The sequence below is a fragment of the Anoplophora glabripennis genome, unplaced genomic scaffold, assembly GCF_000390285.2.
Source record: "Anoplophora glabripennis isolate ALB-LARVAE unplaced genomic scaffold, Agla_2.0 scaffold290, whole genome shotgun sequence".
Classification (NCBI taxonomy): domain Eukaryota; kingdom Metazoa; phylum Arthropoda; class Insecta; order Coleoptera; family Cerambycidae; genus Anoplophora; species Anoplophora glabripennis.
The window spans coordinates 350,450-369,167 of NW_019416372.1; the positions used below are offsets into that span (position 1 = coordinate 350,450).

The 18,718-nt window shown below is 33.2% G+C and overlaps 2 protein-coding genes across 4 annotated transcripts in view; both read right to left on the reverse strand.

The window, feature by feature from the left end:
- LOC108910834 (calcium/calmodulin-dependent protein kinase type II alpha chain) overlaps window positions 1-12,011 on the reverse strand; it is a 101,485-nt gene extending 89,474 nt beyond the window's left edge. For all 3 annotated transcript variants that reach the window (XM_023454311.1, XM_023454310.1, XM_023454309.1), the window contains exon 1: window positions 11,773-12,011. In XM_023454311.1, coding sequence (XP_023310079.1) covers window positions 11,773-11,840 — 68 coding nt within the window. In that variant the 5' untranslated portion in view covers window positions 11,841-12,011. The remainder of the gene's footprint in view (window positions 1-11,772) is intronic.
- A 3,307-nt stretch (window positions 12,012-15,318) lies between these two features.
- On the reverse strand, window positions 15,319-17,589 carry LOC108910812 (Golgi pH regulator). The gene is made up of 8 exons (XM_018715542.1): window positions 17,405-17,589; window positions 17,187-17,350; window positions 17,024-17,130; window positions 16,709-16,934; window positions 16,457-16,641; window positions 16,184-16,365; window positions 15,816-16,001; window positions 15,319-15,763 (listed from the first exon to the last, which is right to left on the reverse strand). Exons 1-8 carry the CDS (start codon window positions 17,444-17,446, stop codon window positions 15,497-15,499), a joined length of 1,359 nt encoding a protein of 452 aa, XP_018571058.1. The 5' UTR covers window positions 17,447-17,589; the 3' UTR covers window positions 15,319-15,496.
- Window positions 17,590-18,718: the final 1,129 nt, after the last annotated feature.

Consider the following 18,718-nt stretch of genomic DNA (forward strand, 5'->3'; position numbering starts at 1 on the left):
ATTTAAATACAATTAAATCCCTGAAGGGTATTTACAATTATGTACCTTTAAATACGTTTAAATACCATAAATACTTTAAATATCCAAGTATTTATAAATACGTGTACAACTTTTGTGAAGTGGCATACCCCTCGGGTCGTCCTAATCAACCGATTTCAATTTTTGAAAAACCATTTGAAAGGTTGAGCGGTCTTTTCTATGTGAAAAAATGTTCAAGTATCTAGATGCTTTATTTGAAAATTCGAAAAAATTTTTTCAAATTGTTTTTCAAAAAAATTATTCTGCGAAAACTATAGAACCGATTTTAATGAAATTTGGTGTGTTATTTTATTATACTCTAAAGTTTTTTTTTTACCAAAATTAGAATGCTCTCGAAGAAATTAAAATATTTTTAAAAAATTAGCCAAAAAACTTGATTATTTTGCCTTTTTGCATCAATTATTGCTTTTTTGCAACATCGGTAATAAATTCAAACATTTTTAACTTGAAGTATATTGTACAAAATTAAATTCTAAAACTTTTTTCCTCTTCAATATTCTTCCAAAATGCATAGCTCCCAAGATATAAGTAAAAAAACTCAGATAAAATGGGTATTTTTTGCAATTTTGAAAATGTTCCGGGCCTCGCCCAGGTCTAGGGATCTACACTTTTATTATGTGAGTTGTACTGAAGGTAATCCAGAAAAAATTTACTTGCCCCCTCTCACATCCACCTCAAAACAGATCCGCCCTGGTCTATGTAACGTGCAAAAACAGAAATGGATGTAGGAAAACAGTCAATTAGCCTACATTAACTTTATTAATATTAACGTTGCAAATATAACGTCATAGCAGTATAATTCCTATAGCGTCGCATGCAATATAGGCCGCTTCTGTTAAATACTCGACAAATTGTCAATTACATTTAATTAAAAACATGTGGACTATGCTGCATGAGTTAGCAGTTATCAATATTTATATCAGTGGATGGGACACAAAAAAAATTTATTGGACTTCTAATGAAGAACTCGTTTATTCAAGCGAACATTATTAATTGTTAATTTTACTGTTCGATTTGAAGGACAAACGGCCGTAAACTTTTTCAAATAGTACCCAACAGGCATTAAAAAACACTCGTTTCAAATAAACAAGTACTGCATAGTGTCACACGTGTTATTGCAATAGAAAAATGTAGATAATAATAACAATATGCGTTTGTTACAAAAATATCTGCTTGATAAAACTAAAAGCGTTCGCCAATCGTCGAATCAATGGAAATAAACACGAAAAATTCGACTCGTGAGTCCAGTTTGACACTTCGGTGCGTATGTAAAGCGACTCGTTCGCAAAGGGATAGTGGGTGAGACTTGGTATATTTTAGGCATTCTTAAATAAATATTTTAAACACTCTTGTTTAACTTATGATACGGCAGTAATAAAATGTAGTGTTTGTGATACAAAATATATTGAAAATGTTTACCAATTCATTCGATGTATTAAAGATTTTTTGGGCCACCTTCTACATGGCGTCCTCCCGCGGCATCTATTATAGAAAGAAACTTTAATCCCAGATACCATTCATCTTGATAAAGGAACTCCACAGTTCGCGTGCTTTCTAATTGATGTATGTGTTTTCCGTACCCGATAAAATCGCCGGAATTATCGGTTTGCCGACGTAAGAGAAACCCGACAATTAGAAGAAGGAGATATATAGACGTCACTGAGTGTGCTCTATGAATGAGGTTCCTAATTCTGCTACTGCAATCTATTAAACGGTAAAAGCTGCAAAAGTATCAGTAAATGCGGTGCATTGCGAGAAGGGGCGGTGCCTCGACGGCCGGTGACGTCAAAGGCAGGGCCTTCTACTCCCGTTTCCGCTATTGCTATTTCGCTATTAGTCCAGTAACTGAAGGCGAAAATAAAGTAAAAGCTCTAAAAAACGAACTGAGAACACACATCGATATTCGAATATAATGCTTATTAAAATTACATAGTGGGCTGCGATAGCAACTTTGACATTCTAAGCAGTTAGAAGAAAGAATAAATAATGCTTTTCATCAGATTCAAGCAACAATAAATTTCGAACAAATTACATTTTCGTTACTAAAAAGATGTTGGGCCTGTGTTCGTGGAAATGGAGGTATTTTTGAACATTTACTCAAATAAAATCATTAAAACGATTACTAATGCTATTAATTTCTTTATTCGAATGATTAGGGCTTGTCATGTCATTTAAGTAAAAGTGTTTTCAGAAAACTAATCCGCGGCGACTCGAAACGGGCTATACTTATCGCGGTCGGCTTAGGTATCTCGACTTTTCACAAGAGTATATTCTAAAATGCCTGTTCTAAATTTAAGACGGCACGCGCACCTCCGATTTCATAATTATGCAACAATTGCCAACATCGCGGCGTGCGCGGCTCCCTGTGGACGCCTTTCTGGCTAGAGGAGAGTCAAGATATGAATCGGGTTGATGATAAAACACGACGAGACTCCAAAACGAAGTCTAATGTGAGGTCTTGGCTTCGCACAAGCCATTAGGAGGTGAGTAACGACCCGAACTCACGACCGGCGGTTCAGAAGGGGTTGCGGAATATATTTAGATCTCGTAAATTTCGAAATAAAGGCATAGGCGTGGTGGTGTGTCGTTTTTTTGGGGGTTTCCAAGCTTACAATTATTTTATGTCGCAAACTGCGGTGAATTGTAAATCGAAATTATCTTAGTTGACGTAACTAGTACTATTATTAAACAAAAATAATATTAGATGTCAAGTGATCGGCGGTAAATAAAACTGTGTTGAGAACATCATTATTTTCTTAAACCAGTTAAAAAATATAGTCTGACATTGTTATCTCCCTGCTGATCTTAAGCAATTACACATTTTTTTTACCCAGAAACTTGTAGCTACGCCACTGGCCCAGTGTCACGCGATATTCTCGCGCGCCAGTGGCACCATAAAACAAGCTATTCGGAAACTTCCAACCGGACAAGAGAAATATCCTAAAAGAATGTCCCTATTTTTACGTTTTATTCGGGAAAAACACCTCCACAGCCGCCGCAATAAAACTGATAAACAGCCAGATGGCACAAAAGACACCTCTTAATCTCCCCACAGCCAACTTTATATCTCCGGTAACGAAAATTATGAGTTGTCATACGCTCACGAGAGGGCAATTAGAATGGGCTGACATTTACAAGAATTCCTGGAGGGCGTCGCGTTTCGCCTTCTAGATGTCGCGGCTGACGGAAGAGGTCCCGCTTCCGGGTTTGTAATCGTCAGTGTTCTCTTACCAGGCGACAGGACCGGCCCGGAAAATTTTTCAGTACATAATTTTCAACAAGAACCTACATCACGAATTTAATCGAGTTGTAACATAAACACGACTTACTGCTGTGAGCTATCGATATGCAGCATCCACACGATACGGCATATGCTCAAGTTTGACGAATATTTGGCAAGCGACCGCATTTTTTCAAGCCGCCATTTTACATGCGACCAACTTTGTTTGTCAATTCATATTTTCGTTACATCCTGATATCCGGAATGACGCTCGTCCGCATGGACAATTTTTTACAAGTATCCACGTCAAAAAAAGAAAGCAGCGGTTGCCGACATTTCCGTCAAGTCCTCATCTCGGAGCCACGTAATCGGAGCGGACGGTTCCGTCCATTTTACCGGCACGCACTTGATCGATTTAGATACGTCAATCCGAATAACATTAACAGACAAATTAATTAACCTGCCTCAGCAGCTGACATATTCCTCCGCGTCCCCGCCCGTCGTCCTTTCCACGGGGGTTCGGCAAACGGAAAACAATCCGCGGGAAGTGAGTGGGGGAGTATACGTCAAGTCTATTTTCTCTCGCAGAACTACAGAGTTTGGTTTGAAATAGTTATTTGAAAAAAACGCGTTCAAATAAAGTGTAATTTACAGTATACAAGCAAATGAAATATGGGATTAAGCACAAAACCGATACAAATTTTTCCGACGTTTTCTTCCGGACAGAGCACCAGTCTCGTTAGAAAAAACTTGTCAGACCTCATCTTGTTTTCAATCATGTTCTCTCGCGACTAATTTTACTACGGTTTGGTTGTTTTGTACGACAGAAATGATCGATCACTCCGTTAAGACTCACATTTTTATACACCACAGCCTGATACAGAGCCTGTGCCACGTGCTGCTCGTGGCCTTTTGCATGTTCTGTACCAATCGTCAATAACTGATGATTTTCGAATTTCCCCCCTTTTTTAAGGGTGTAGTAGGTTTAAGTACATTAATATTTACAAAAGAGTATTTGGCAAACAAGAGATAAAGTAAGGCTAGTTGCCTACAAGAGGTTTTCACACTCACCTTTGTCACCAATGTTTGTGGATTTTTAATTTTTATGTAGGTACCACCATTTTCTAAACTTGTGAAATATAAACAATGTTTTTTCATGGAATTATCACTTAGGCTTACTAAACGCGACGCGATAGTTATTTACCCTGCACTTGTCACTTTTAAATTTTGATCACTAATTAGTTCTTACTTTATTAACAATATAATAATAATATAAACATCGACTGATCTGAATCAGAGCTCTCGAAGATAAAAACTAGACGCACCCCCTAGACGGCAATTCGGGTACTACTAAATGGTGACGTCACGACCATCTAGCAGGAGTGGGCTGATTAGCGCCCTTCTTTTGTTTTCATTCGGGATGTCAAATTGGAAAAATTGAAACGGGGCGAGTTTGATTTGTGAAGCGTGTTCCATAAGATTCGTATCGGGAATAAAATAAGTGCGCACTGATAGAAATTGCAGGTGAAAAGTGAAAAACAAGTGTGTTGACGTTCGTCGAGTGATTTTCTGCAAGTGCACGCGATCGCGACAGTGCAAACATTCGTTTTCTGAGAACTCGAAAATAGAACGGCAAACAGAATTCCATGGGCGTTGCAGACATTCTTCTCGCTTCAAATAGCAGCAAAGGGTAAGTGACAATAAATTAATTTAATTTAACTTTGATATATGTATATACCTACATTTAAGATTTTAATAAATGCCTGCCTTTGAAGCGAATCCGGCGTATTTATAGATTTGTAAATATCTACGCCTACTACGTATATCCAAAAATACTAAAAATATGTAAAAATACCACCTTGTTAGCTAAACAATATAGTAAATTTGAATTTTGACATTAACTAGAACGAACCCCGTATTAAAAATATATCTACTACATATTTATAACCTGTAAATAGAATGTGTGGCTCGTTAATTTGTGCAACATATAAAAAAAAGTTAAAAAGAAACGATTATTTACTCGTGTTTTTGACAGGAAATCACGGCTGACTTGCAGCTAAATAATAAATTGCCGGCTTTCTCATTTTCATTTGTCTTCTGAACAGAAAAACACCTGTCTAACAAAAAAGTAAGAAAACCAGTTAAATATTTTTAAATTTCAATGAAGTTTTTCTCAATTTTCATTTTATTTCACTTCTCGATACTGAAACAAAACCTAGGTACCCAAGTAGTAGATGATATACCTACTATTTATTATGTAGTAGTGTAGCGCTCCAACTTAGAGATCGAAAAGTAAATTATTGGAAAACTGGTCTATTCCTGGCGAGATCGTAAAGCCGCTACAGAATGTAAATAAATACCGAATATTTTTATTAATAGAAATAAACCGACGACAAAATACAAAGTAGCTAAATAAAAATAGCCGACTTCGATTGCCTCTGCCGAAAATTCCGATTCAAACATCATAAGAATTTTCGACGCTCGTTTCGTGGTAGAAGTGGACTGACCAGTCAAAAAAAGAAAAATCAAATCCGTAGTAGGAAGAGTAGATATTACAATAATTAATTCTTTACAATTCTGCGAACGCCTAATGAATATGCATTTTCAATTATTGTGACCCCCATAAAATCAGATAGTTATAGCTTCCATATTTAATATTTAGTCCAAGCATTATAAAGAAGTACTTATAGAAATTATTACATATCTAAAAAAAAAATATATGACCGTATAGGAAATTAAATTTTAAATTGAGTTTCTTGTTCTTTAAACTCGATCCAAAATGGTGAACATGGCCAAAAAAGTTCGCTAAGGTTGCAAACAATGATTTTTCTAAATTAACTAAAAAAATATAGCACCTATTGAAAAATTTTAAATGAGAAAGTTATAGGTTTTAAAAGGATCTATCGACTGATTTTGTAAGTATTGATTGCTTTGTTACTTTTCGAGATATATTGAAAAAACCGTTAAAAATCTTTTCTTTTCTCTTCTTCTACAACTCGTTTACATTTACGTTTCCATACTTGATATTGACTGTAAGTATAGTCCGCGACAAGCCAAAAAAGTACACTTTTGAAAAATTTAAAAATATTAATTATTTTTCGAGATATCTCGATTTTTTTGGAAAAAGGCGTTCTCGAAAATTGGCTAGATCTTCTTAGCGGATGGCTCTACAGTAACGATTTTCAGTTTATTTCCTTTGTAAAGAGTTAATATTACCATGCTGTTAAAAAGTTTTGACGATTTTATTAATTTTAAGGATTTAAAAAATGACTCAAAAAATCGTACATTTTTTAGGTACGTTCTTTTCAAATAACTACTTCAATTTTTACTTTATGACAACGACTTTTACCTAAAGAAATTGCTGACTGAAAATTGCAGATTTTTTCACGAATTCAAAAAAAAAGACCTTCTGGAGTCGAGGTAAATTTTTAATTAAAAATAAAAAATTAGAAGACGCGATTAACGTTTTTCAGCAATGCGCTTTATGGAGGTTAATGTTAAATCCTTATATTTTCAAGAAAAAAATAATGGAATATGTTTCACTGATTTTTAGTATTAGTAATTGTAGTAATTAGTAATTAGCAAAAAAATTAAGGTATTTCACGAAAAATACTGTTGTAATAATTAATTAAAATGACCATAAAAGTAAAAAAAAATGTAAATTAAATAAAAATTAAATATTTCCGGGACTATTTTTTGGTCTTTAAAATTAATAAAATAGTCAAAAAATTTTAATAGCATGGTAACACAATTCTTTACGAAGAAAATAAAAATCGTTACTGAGAAGATCTAGACAATTTCCGAGACAGACATTTTTTCAAAAAATCCATGTACAATATCTCTACGGTTAGAGCGGAAAAGACGAAAAATATGTTTATTTTTCATTTTACGAGAAAAAAACATTCTTGATTAAAATTTTTGCATATCTTTAAAATGTCTAGAGATAAGCCAACATTTTAATCAAGAATGCCTTTTTCTCGTAAAATGAATAAAACATTTTTCCCTTTCTGTCAACGTAGGCCGATTCATATATAAATTGAAATTATAATATAAATTTCAATTCTAAGCAACTTTACTTAATAACAAATTTCTGTATTGTTAAAAACAAAGGCGGTTTATTCTTGAACGAATTTTATGTTTACCGATCTTCTGATCACCCTGTACATGCAAGATGAAAATTCTCCATGCCAACCGCATTTTAAAGACAAGCAAAAATTTTAATCAAGAATGCCTTTTCCCCATAAAATAAAAAATGAAAATATTTTCCCTATTTTCCACTCTAACCGTGGACATACTGTATATAGAAAAATAATTAATATTTTTTTATTTTTCAAAAATGTGCTTTTTTGCTTGCCGCGGGCTATACTTGCAGTAAATAGCAAGTATGGGAACGTAAATGTTAACGAGTTATAGAGGAAGAGAAAAGAGAAGATTTTTAACGGTTTTTCTCAATATATCTCGAATAGTAACAAAGCAATCGCTACGTATGGAAAGTCATAAAAGTCGATAAATCTTTTTAAAACCTACAACTTTCTCATTTAAAATTTTTCGATGGGAGCTACAGTTTTTTATTTATTTAAGAAAAACCGTTTCTTGTGAATTTTGTGAATTTTTTGACCATGTTCGCTATTTTGGATCGAGTTTAAAGAAGAAGAGAAATGTTAGCATATATAACAATATCAAATTGAAAGTACAGATGGCTTTGTAAAAATAAAAACAGTCGCTATCGACATCGACCTAACCTGTTACTGCGCGGGTATTTTTCGAGAGATTTACGTATCCCTGATGATTTTCAAAAACTTGAACGGTCTGTAACTTGCAAATTAAGAATTACCTATTGTTTAAATTGATTTGTAACGTCTTGTGTTATGTCTTTACTACGTGAAGTAGTGCAGTGTTCATCGTGTTTTCAGTTGTATTGTGCTTATGATCTGGGTTGTGCGAAAATTACAAATTTCCTTAACAACAACCAAACGAATTTTGTAGTAACAAACTGTTTTAAGTACCTTATTTTTCAATAATTTAGGTAAGCACTTATTTATTAAATTTGTTTTTTGAGTATGTATTCTCTCTAAAATTAATGTTTTGATCGTTTAGTATTTTCCTCGTTACGAAATTATACCCTAGATACCCTAGAGATTCAAAACTAAACTATAGGGCCTATAGTTTAATTTTGATTCTTTCTTGATTAAAATAACTTATACTTTTGAACTTGATAAATTTGATTTAAATAATTTTAGAACATTTTTACGCATCGCGAGATTTTTTGTTACGTCAATTTCTTAGCTCTAAGATGTTCTGATTAGCTGTCAGTCCGTATACGTAAATACTTTCCACTGACTGATTAATTGACGTGTTACACTGCATTTTACGTTTTATTCGAAACGATTCCTGTACATTTTAATTTATATAAATACTGAAGTGCCGCCTGCGTCGATACTAAAGAGGCGTACAAATTATGTCGTTTCCTTTTGCTTTAAACGTAAAAATTTATAAATACGTAGCTCGAGTAATGATTATATTAGGTGGTTAATGCCACAAATTTTGTTGCGACAGTAGCTTTGTCAAATTGGTCAAAAAGATAAAACACATACGGCATCAATTCAAATGTGGCGTTGGACGTAATAATATACAGGGTGTCTGTCTCTGTTTTACGGCAAATTGGAATAGATCGGCTTGTTTCAAGTAATTTAAATAAAAAATAAAGTAGCATCTGTTGAATCAATAATATTCTTATCTGATTATTACAAGAACTTCAAAAGAATCATTAATTTCCAAAACTCTCAGTAAATATCCGATGATTAGGAAACTTTCTATCGAGGAATCTTAGTCTATGCTTTAGAATTTCCATCACATTCATAACAATAAGAAGTATCTGCATAAAGGTAAGAGAGAGGATGGGAGAAATATAAATTATAGGTAGAAATAGGTAGGTACAGTGAATTAATTGAATTTTTTGGAAATATTTTTAATAAAATCTTTTTAATACAAAAAAAACAAAAAAAAGAAATTCAATTCGGATTTTTTGAAAATTTTTCTACTACTTTATTAATAAAATCTTCTACTTTAGTATTTCTCAGCCTGGTTTTTATTCTTCTTTTTTTAATTTAAAATTCCAGAGCTAACTTTTTAAAATATGGAAATGTAGGCATTACTTTTTAACATAAAATTTTATATTTTTAGTCTTTTGTTAACAAATATTTATACCAATTTATTATAATTGTCTTTTAAAAAATAATGTAGTGTGTTAATTTTCAAGATTAAAAGTAAATAAAATATTTTATTAAAAATTTCCAATCTAATATTTTCTTAGCTTAAGAAAATTTTTGTACTTTTCGAATTTCTATGTACTGAAATACTGTTAGTAGCAGCAATAATCGTTTATTAGTTAATCTGTTGTTAATTTAATTTTTAGCACTGAATTTATTATGTAATTTTGTTATTAACCTTTTAGTTAAATTTTCGTGTATTTCATATTTTGTAAGTTGTTTCATACATTTATTTTTGCTTTAAATTTTATTTAGTGAAACATTATTACGAAAAAAAATTTACTAGCGGTAAAAAATGTTTGAGAAATCTAAAAAACATGGAAATTAATTATTCTCTTTAAGTCCTTGTAATAATCGAATAATAAAAGATGCTACTTTATTTTTTATTTAAATTACTTGAAACTAGCCGAAATATTTCTAACAGGAATTTTAAAAAAATCCAATTTGCTGTAAAACAGAGACAGAAATAGACAAAATATAGGCATTTTTGTTCCATCGTATGTGGGGTAACTTTTTCACTAACTAAATTTCGAAATTTCGAAAAAAAATATCAATAACACTTTAACGTAGAAGAACCAAATTTGGTACATGATTTAGGTTTATTACTGGTCTTCTTTGACTAGGATTTAAAGTTAATTGAAGCACTACAAGATGTTCATTGGGGATGACTCACCTCTAAAATTGTACCGAACTTTTTTTTCATTGACCGAATTGAAAAATAGTGATATTAATTCATAGCAGAATTTAATTTTATTTTTTTTACTCGTTAAATTTTAAAAAACTTTATGGTTTTCAAGAAAAACCGTATTAACTTACACAATATTTTAACAGTGTTCATTAGAAAATAATCAAAAAGTCAGTAGTAGGCTTTATCTTCCAAATTTGACAATTGGACAAATAAATTTTACTTCACTTCTCTCCTAATTCTACAAAAAGAAAACAAGTACCTAAGGTAGTTTTTAAATAAGCGATTATTGTATTAAGTAAAAAACACAAATAAGTAATAAAAATAATAATTTATATTTTTTCAACAACAATCAGAGGCAATTGTTGAAATAAAATAATTTTATTACTAACTGACAGGTTTGAAAGATAAATTCATCGCCTACTACTGACTTTTCGATTATTTTCTAATAAACACTGTTAAAATCTTGTTTCAGTTAATACGGTTTTTGTTGAAAATCATAGTCCAATAGTCTTGACATTTTATGGAAATTTGACCCAACATAATGTACAGCAAATTTAGTTCAAATACCTCTATTATTTCAGAAGTTATTTGCAATAAATGTTTTTTTTTAATTATTACCAGCCTGTATCTCAAAAACAGTTGATACTATCTGCTCCCGAAATCTCGTAGATTAAAACTAAGACACCCTGTAGATATACATGATTTTCCGCGCTTTTTGGTCAAAAACTGCTATTACCTCGATGAAGATGCATTTTTTCGAGAAAAGGTTTCAAATAGATAGTTTTCCCGTACACTTTTTGAATGAAGTACACATTACGTGAAAACGAATGTTTTGGAACCAAAATTCTGGTCAAAAGTGAATTAGAGAAAAGAAAATTGCCGAAAATTCTTGGAAAATCTTAAATACAGATTTCAGAGGTTTGAATTTTTATGAAGCATCAAACGTGTTTTTATAAGTTTTCGAATGCGCTTTTTAGTATTTTCCAGACAATTGCGAACCTGCGAAAACAGACAAAATACAAATTATTATTGTAATCTGCATGTATGAAACACCAGTAAAAACACAGCAGGCTAATAAAAAAAAGGCTGATAAGTAAATCGACATGTGTACGGCAACACGGAGTTCGTCTGCGACAAATCGATACCCCATCGATCCAACGTGAAATTTCAGGTGTACGAAACAAGACGGCGGTCCCAAATTCGAGGCGTCCTCCTCGGACGGGATAAATATTTTATTCGGGAGACAACCACCTGTCATACCGCACAGGGCTGAGCCTCCGCGATATTGATTTTCTCGCCGCCAATGCAGATATTCAAACGGCACCGGAATTTCAGCGATTTTCAGGCGACAGCGGCTCGACCGGGCCTCGCAACGCACAGACGTTTATAAACGCCGCCGTAGAACCGGGTTTATTTTCGTGTGCAGGCCCCCAAAACACATTTTCCTACGAGGAATCGTCCATTAGCCGCCGCGTCGAATATAAAACCTCCGAGCCGAGAAGTGAACCACGCCAGGGACAAATACACACCATCAACATAAAAATGCTTGTACTTACTTCCCTAGCTCTTCCTTCAAATCATAATTGTCGCTAAATCGCGTACAGGCCATTGGCGGTACTGCCATAGTCACTCGCGAATTGTTCAAATCTCTACTGTGTATGTGTGTGTTAGTTCGCTCTCTGTGGCGAAAATCCGCACGGATCGCGAGCGGAGAGCCTCTCACACACCACGACCAATTGTTATACCACCCAAAATACACTCGAACATGCACAATTAATCGGGAGCTCGTCGGCGCTACCACACGGGTTGGTTGGGAGATATTTACCGGCCTGCCGGATGGAATAATCGCTGCGGTCGGCGGTCGGGTAGTTCCGTCGTCGGTCCACGAAGTCCGATCTCGGCTATACGCGCGCCGAAAGCGCCGTAGATCGGTCCTCGGGGATATAACCTAAAAGATCAATATTTCAGGCTTCGTCTACACAGGATTCCGCGAACGACTAGCCCACTAAGTGCACACTTTCGGGGGAATAACCTTGCGTTGACGACTGATTTTTCTTTTGCTTGGCCTAGATGCTAGATGGCTTTGGACGTGGACATTCCGTCGTTTTGCGACCACGCCTTCCGCGTAGGTTTCAGCTTTCAGTATAGTCGGTATCAGCACATGGTCTTTTACTTTTCAGTTTTTCAGACATACTGGAAACATGGTATAAAGGACTGGTTTCTATGTTAGTGGTCCAGGGAACCAAGGGTTTTCCCTCTGAATTCTTTCGGATAGAACCGATTGACGCGACACTTGGACTGCAAGTAAAAAATAGCTCAAGAAACAAAACCATGTAGTGTCGATAAGTGCTTTTTCCCAGGAGGTAAAAATAAAATATTGAAAATAACCCCAGGAATCAATAAAGCAATCAATTTTAAGCAAAAAGTATCTTATGAACAGTTTTCGATAAATAAATATTTTCTGAATTATTGGTGATTGGAAATGTACATTTTTTATTAAAAAAAGGCGTTTTTTAGTAGTTTTTCTTGAATAACTCAGAGAATAGACATTCTATGGAAAAAAAAACATCTCGAAGAAAATGAAGCTTATAGAAAAAGAAAAAGATTGAGTTTTTTTTCATTTAGGTGCAATAAGGTGCAGACATACGGCTGTTTGAAGATAATTTCATGTCCGCCAAAAACTAAATTGGAGGCATTCAACGTAAAATAACTAAAAATAATTATATTTTTCAAGAAAAATGCACAGAACATTTACAAGTACTTTAAAAAATATTTAAAATGAACTTGTCTTTAAGTCATTAGCGTAAAAATTATTAAAGTTATGATCAAAGTAAGACTGTTAATTCGCTTTTTCGGAGAAAATAAATCGGTACAAAAACTGATGAATTTTTCACTAGATTTAAAATTTTTGTGTGCTAACAATATATTATACAAGTTTAAGCGGTTTAGAATGCATATTTTTTTAAATATTAGGTTTAGATTGAAAAAAAAACCGTTTTAATTAGGTACCAAATAAAAAACATTTTTGAAAATAACTGAAAATAAAAAAGATACGAAAAACGTTCAGTAGTGCCAAAGTTTTGAAATATTTTGTTTTTTTTTTATTTGTGTAGGATAAAAATTAACAGAGATGTCGCTGTCATGTTTTTCAAACCCTTTAACCTCAAAAATCTCAAAAAATAACGCGTTGAAAAATATTCAAGTTTACAGTACCTACTTTTAGCTGTCGAAATTTTCCGTAAAATCGTTTTTAGATCGTCTTAATAGCTTTAAAATTAAGGAAGTTATCATTAAAAAACCTTACCGCTTCAATTTTCCGAGCAATATTTTGGTTATCCGCAACTTTGTTACATTTTGTATACATATGTAGAATACCTTCACTTTTTCCTTTTAATAATTCTACTTATCAACTTTAAATATATAAAATTGCTTTTATTTGTGGCGATTTTTAAGAAACCCAGTGATCTGATAAACACTATAAGGCATTATAATCCATTTTAAATCAATTAAAGGCCATTTCTTTACATTTTTTCAATGGGGGTGGTTTTTAAGGGTCAAAACAATGCGATAAATTATAAATTGTATTGTAAACAGATAAAAGAATTTCATTTATTTCCTATCAAATCATTTCAAACTGTTAAAAACTATTTTTTTTATTATTTTGTTATTAGGGGTAGTTTTTTTTATGGGTTGGAATATTGTAATAAATTATTCATAACATCATAAACTATTGAAAAGATTTCTGTCTATAATATAAGCGCTATAAAAATATTTTAAGGTCAAAGAAACCATTAATTTTATATTTTTATCATTAAGGGTTGAAACTTTATAAAAATAACGTAAATTATAATCCACAATATAAAACAATATTTATTCTATATATTGATATGATTTTAGTCTATTTTTATATTTATTCAGTTTTTTAGCATAAGGGGTGATTTTTATCCCCTAAAAATAAGAAGCGCCTATCAAGCACATATAACTTTTTATTTACAGGGTGAAATAAGCGTAATTCCAAACATTCATAAAAATCAGATCTATCCGAAATTATTGGAAGGTTTTACCCTATTTTTCTCTTAGGCCCAAAACGTCCTCACATATTCATTTTCCACAAACCCTAATATTTTTTCACAAGAAGAAAATGCTAGAGATCATTTTTGTTATAAATGAAATTTTCTATAAAATAATTTTTTTTTATTGCAGAAATAATCGGTGTTTCTTAAAATCGTTGTCAATTTTCTAAAAATCAATTAAACATCATGAAACTTTCGGAAAATGTTCCTCAATTCATGCACATTAATCTCACGAAACCTGTAATCAAATACAGTTTGTAAAATTCGATTTTATTAATTTTTGGGCATTTGAGGTTTTACACGCATGGTTTTTCACGAAAGTGTAAAACATTCAGCATGTAAATTCGATTTAATTTTAATTCTGTGGACGGATTTGGAAAAAGTTAAAAACGACGCAATTTATAGAAAATATTTTTTTTATCCGTACCATCGTAGCCAGAGATATTAACATTTCTGTTAGGTGTAACTGAAAAGCAGTTCTACCTGTAATGGCCTTAAAATCGACAGTAAGAACCAAAATGAACATTAAAGCAGAAACTCGAGGTTCTAATAACGATCCGCCCCCACAGATCCTAGCCCTAGAACAACAGGGGCAGATCAAGGGCACTTAGCTAAGGCTAAGAAAGTGAAAAATAAATCTGCGTTAGTATTTTTAAAAGCCGATTTTACCTATTAAGTTAACCTATACATTTGAATTAAATAGGAAATTACTTAATAACCAATCGCGCCGTTTTAAATTTGATAATTTTTGCTAATTCTCAAGAAAAATAGTGTAATTTCCCCTTTATGACACTATGATTTTGATGCTGCGATGCGCAGTGGCAAAGTAGCATATTTACCTTTACCCCATCTCATTCTGCACCAAGTGCTATTTTTTTTTACTTATGTGTTTAAGTTTAAGGGCTCAAATTTGTGCGTTTAGCAACGTTAATTAATTTTTAAAGCAATTGCTTTTTCTGATCCCGTAAATGTGTTCGGTAAATCCCCAAAATGTCGCGTTTTTTTAATATAAAGACTAACACGTCAACATAACATAAAGCTTATCATTTTATTTCAAAATTATAATCAGGCTTTCAATATAATCGTTCACTTAATAGCAGTTATAAATAAATTAATATACATATAAAATAATACGATAAAAAAAAAACGGTATAAAGAATGTTGGGTGTTAAAATCTAACGTAAGTTGTTGAACTTAACCTAAACCGTTACATGCTCTCCCTCACGGGCTGTTTGTGAGCGAGATAGAGGGTAACGATGCTGCCCAGGGCGCTAACCAAGAAGATCACATCGAACCAGCGGTGGTAGAAGTTAAACTGCAACGCGCCGAGCACTTGAGTTATTATCGCGCGGTACTGCACCGGCATATTCATCCGCAGGAGCAGCACCGACGATACGAAGTACATACCCATTATTTGGGCCAGAACTAAGACGATTATGTTGGAGCTCTTGCTCGACGACATTCTGTTGAAGAACTGGAAAATAAAATGGGGTGTAGAGAGTATAAATTATATAGAAACGTGGTACCTTCGTTAACGTTATAATGAAGCCTCTTATCGACGTAACTACGATGCAACCGACCAAGTAAAAGGACACTTGCTGCGACCAGAAATTAACGTCGAAATTCCATCCCATCCAGTGGACCGCGATTTCGATGCCTCTCGTTACTGGGTCCTTCTTGCCCACCCTATCGAACACGATATTTATCGTGCACTAGAAGAAAACCGCAAAAATAAAATACCTAAATCATAATTTTGTAAAAAAGAAGAGATTTTTGTCCGAGTTAACTCGCTTAATTTTTACCGTAGAATGTATGGCTGGATACCAACTGAACATCCTGTATGACATTACTTTTATTTCACAATTCAATTCAGTATGTGTTGAAAGGTACTTACGATGAATATTTTCCATAGGCAGTATCCAGAAAATATATAGCCGAGAAAATTAAAATATATCCCCTTCCAAGTTTTCGACCATTCTATCCTCTCCAACATGTTACGATTCTCGTGCACCTCCAGAAACAGGGTCCTACTTAGTTCCTCTAATCCTTCGATTTCCAATCTCAGTTGAGATATATCTGGAGCAAGAAAATCAGTCCTTCAGTAGTAGAAAAAGAAAAATCAACACAATTATTAATAAGATATATACAATTCCGTACCGCTACCTACTTTCATGACTTCTGTTGCTGCCGACGGATGAAAGCATTCCCCAGATGCTCCTTTTGTTTGCCGAATCCACTTTTTCAAGAGACTGTTTTTTTGCTATTGCTATTCTCTTCTTCCTGATGAGAACCATATCCATGGTTTGCATCAGCCTTTTCTCAATGTTTAATACGTCTGCTTCCGAAACCTCCCTGAAATTCAAACCGAAAGGAAAAATATTAAATCCGGTATCGCCAAATGTTGTTTTAAAAAGTGTACCTCATAAAATAAGCCATGGACGTATAGGGATAGTTCACGGCTCCGAATCCCGACAGAAGGGCCATTACGGTCACTCCTATAACTCCGATTCTCGATACCAACTGTTCCATGCTCAAAACTCCTTGTTTGGGGTTCATTATAGGAAACGGATCGCCAATTTTCCAAAATATTATTATAAAAGCTATCCATATAAGTATCGTTAAATGCTTAACGTAATCGGGCTTAACTAAAATTAAAAATATAAAGAAAAACAGGTTGAAACATCACTCCGTAACACACGACTATTATATTTTGTTCGAATACAAAAGTTCTCACCATATCTAATGCTGCTTATACAATAGTAGCCAATATAAAATGGGTTCAACACTATCACGACGAAGAGAAGTAAATACAGCATTAGGCACCAATAAAAATATCTCGAGCTGAAAAATAAAGGAAATTATTTCTCAGTAGGAATGTTAACACATCCTTAATTTACCTCGATTCTAATAGGCCTAATATTTCAAAAATAATTAATTCAAACATAGTGCATGATAACGTTAATGTAATGGAGAATATAAGCTGAACCATAATATGCCTCACTTCGTAATCCTTAAATAGTTGCTTCATAAAGAATATCCATGCCCCCACGAAAAATGCTACCTACAAATGTAAGGGCATAATTTTTTTTTTTTTTGTTAGAAGCTAAGATATTACTTGAGAAGCCAGAACTACAACTGTATCTTGTAAAAACGTCATTTTTAAATATTGTATTCCTCATCACACGCTAGCAGTAAAACTACTTATAATTTATAAAACATTTATTTGTACTTTTTCATGATTTGTTGGTATTACACATCATCGCTCACAAAAGTTGGGTTAAGTCACTTTCATTTGTGACATTTGACTTGATGGTTAGATAAAGAGCGTTCCTTTCGGCTTAATGTGTGTTCCCTAACCAAATTATAGTCACGTGACTTGAAACGTGATCTAACAATACCCCTCTATATCTTTTTAACAGTTGGAAATATCGAAAAACTAACATGGCGTCCCTCTAGCATTTCTTCCGTAGATTCCAGCAAACCAAACCGCATTCTTCTAGGTCGAGAAATAAAAAAGTTAGGGGCTGTTCGCTAGTTTAAATAATTTTGGATGGGTCACGTGACGTAAAAGGTGATCTTATCAAACCACCTCCAACTTTTTATCTCTTGAAAATATAAAAAAATTCTGTCGTCACTCTAGTATTATGTCTTAAAATTCCAGCAAATCAAACCGGATCTTTCTAGATTAAAAAATAAAGAAGTTATAGACTGTTCATCAGTCTAAAAAATTTTGATATTACCAAAACAAAGTTGCAATCTCTAATAGCTGTTTTACATTGACAATTAATTCATGAACCCGATCAATTAATTCATGAAGTCCATAGAAAATATAGTACTAACGTTGGTACTATATTTTCTATGATGAAGTCGCTTCATCAAGAAATTGAATAAGTGTAATGCACCAAATTGCTGTCAAATAACTTCATGAATTTATTCAAGCTCTTGATGAATTCGAACATGTCCTAATTTTCGTCAACTTCTTCGTGAAGTTGAGAAGTACCAACCCAACAAATTTTCAGCCTCAGATTAGTAATGTAATGAGGTTATGTTACTGGAATATGTAAATAATTGTGTGGCATCGTACTAGTTTGTCTTGTTTTTACTGATTTGTTACTTACAAAACCTAATATTTATATAATATGTGTTAAAACTGTACCGATGTTGTACTACTACAATTATGAGTGGAAAGGTGACATTTTTCAAATTTATTTGCTTCATTCGATTTATTGGTAGGGCTGATTCACGTCAAAGAAATTCACGAAGTCTGTCTGTCTCTGTAGCAGTGTAAAACCAAACCGTTTACAAATAAATTCGAGAATTAATTCATAAAGAACCTCGTAAATTTATTCATGAATAAATTGTCAATGTAAAACAACTAACAAAAATGTTATGGAATTTACGAGAAGAATCAGAATGGTATTATCTAAAA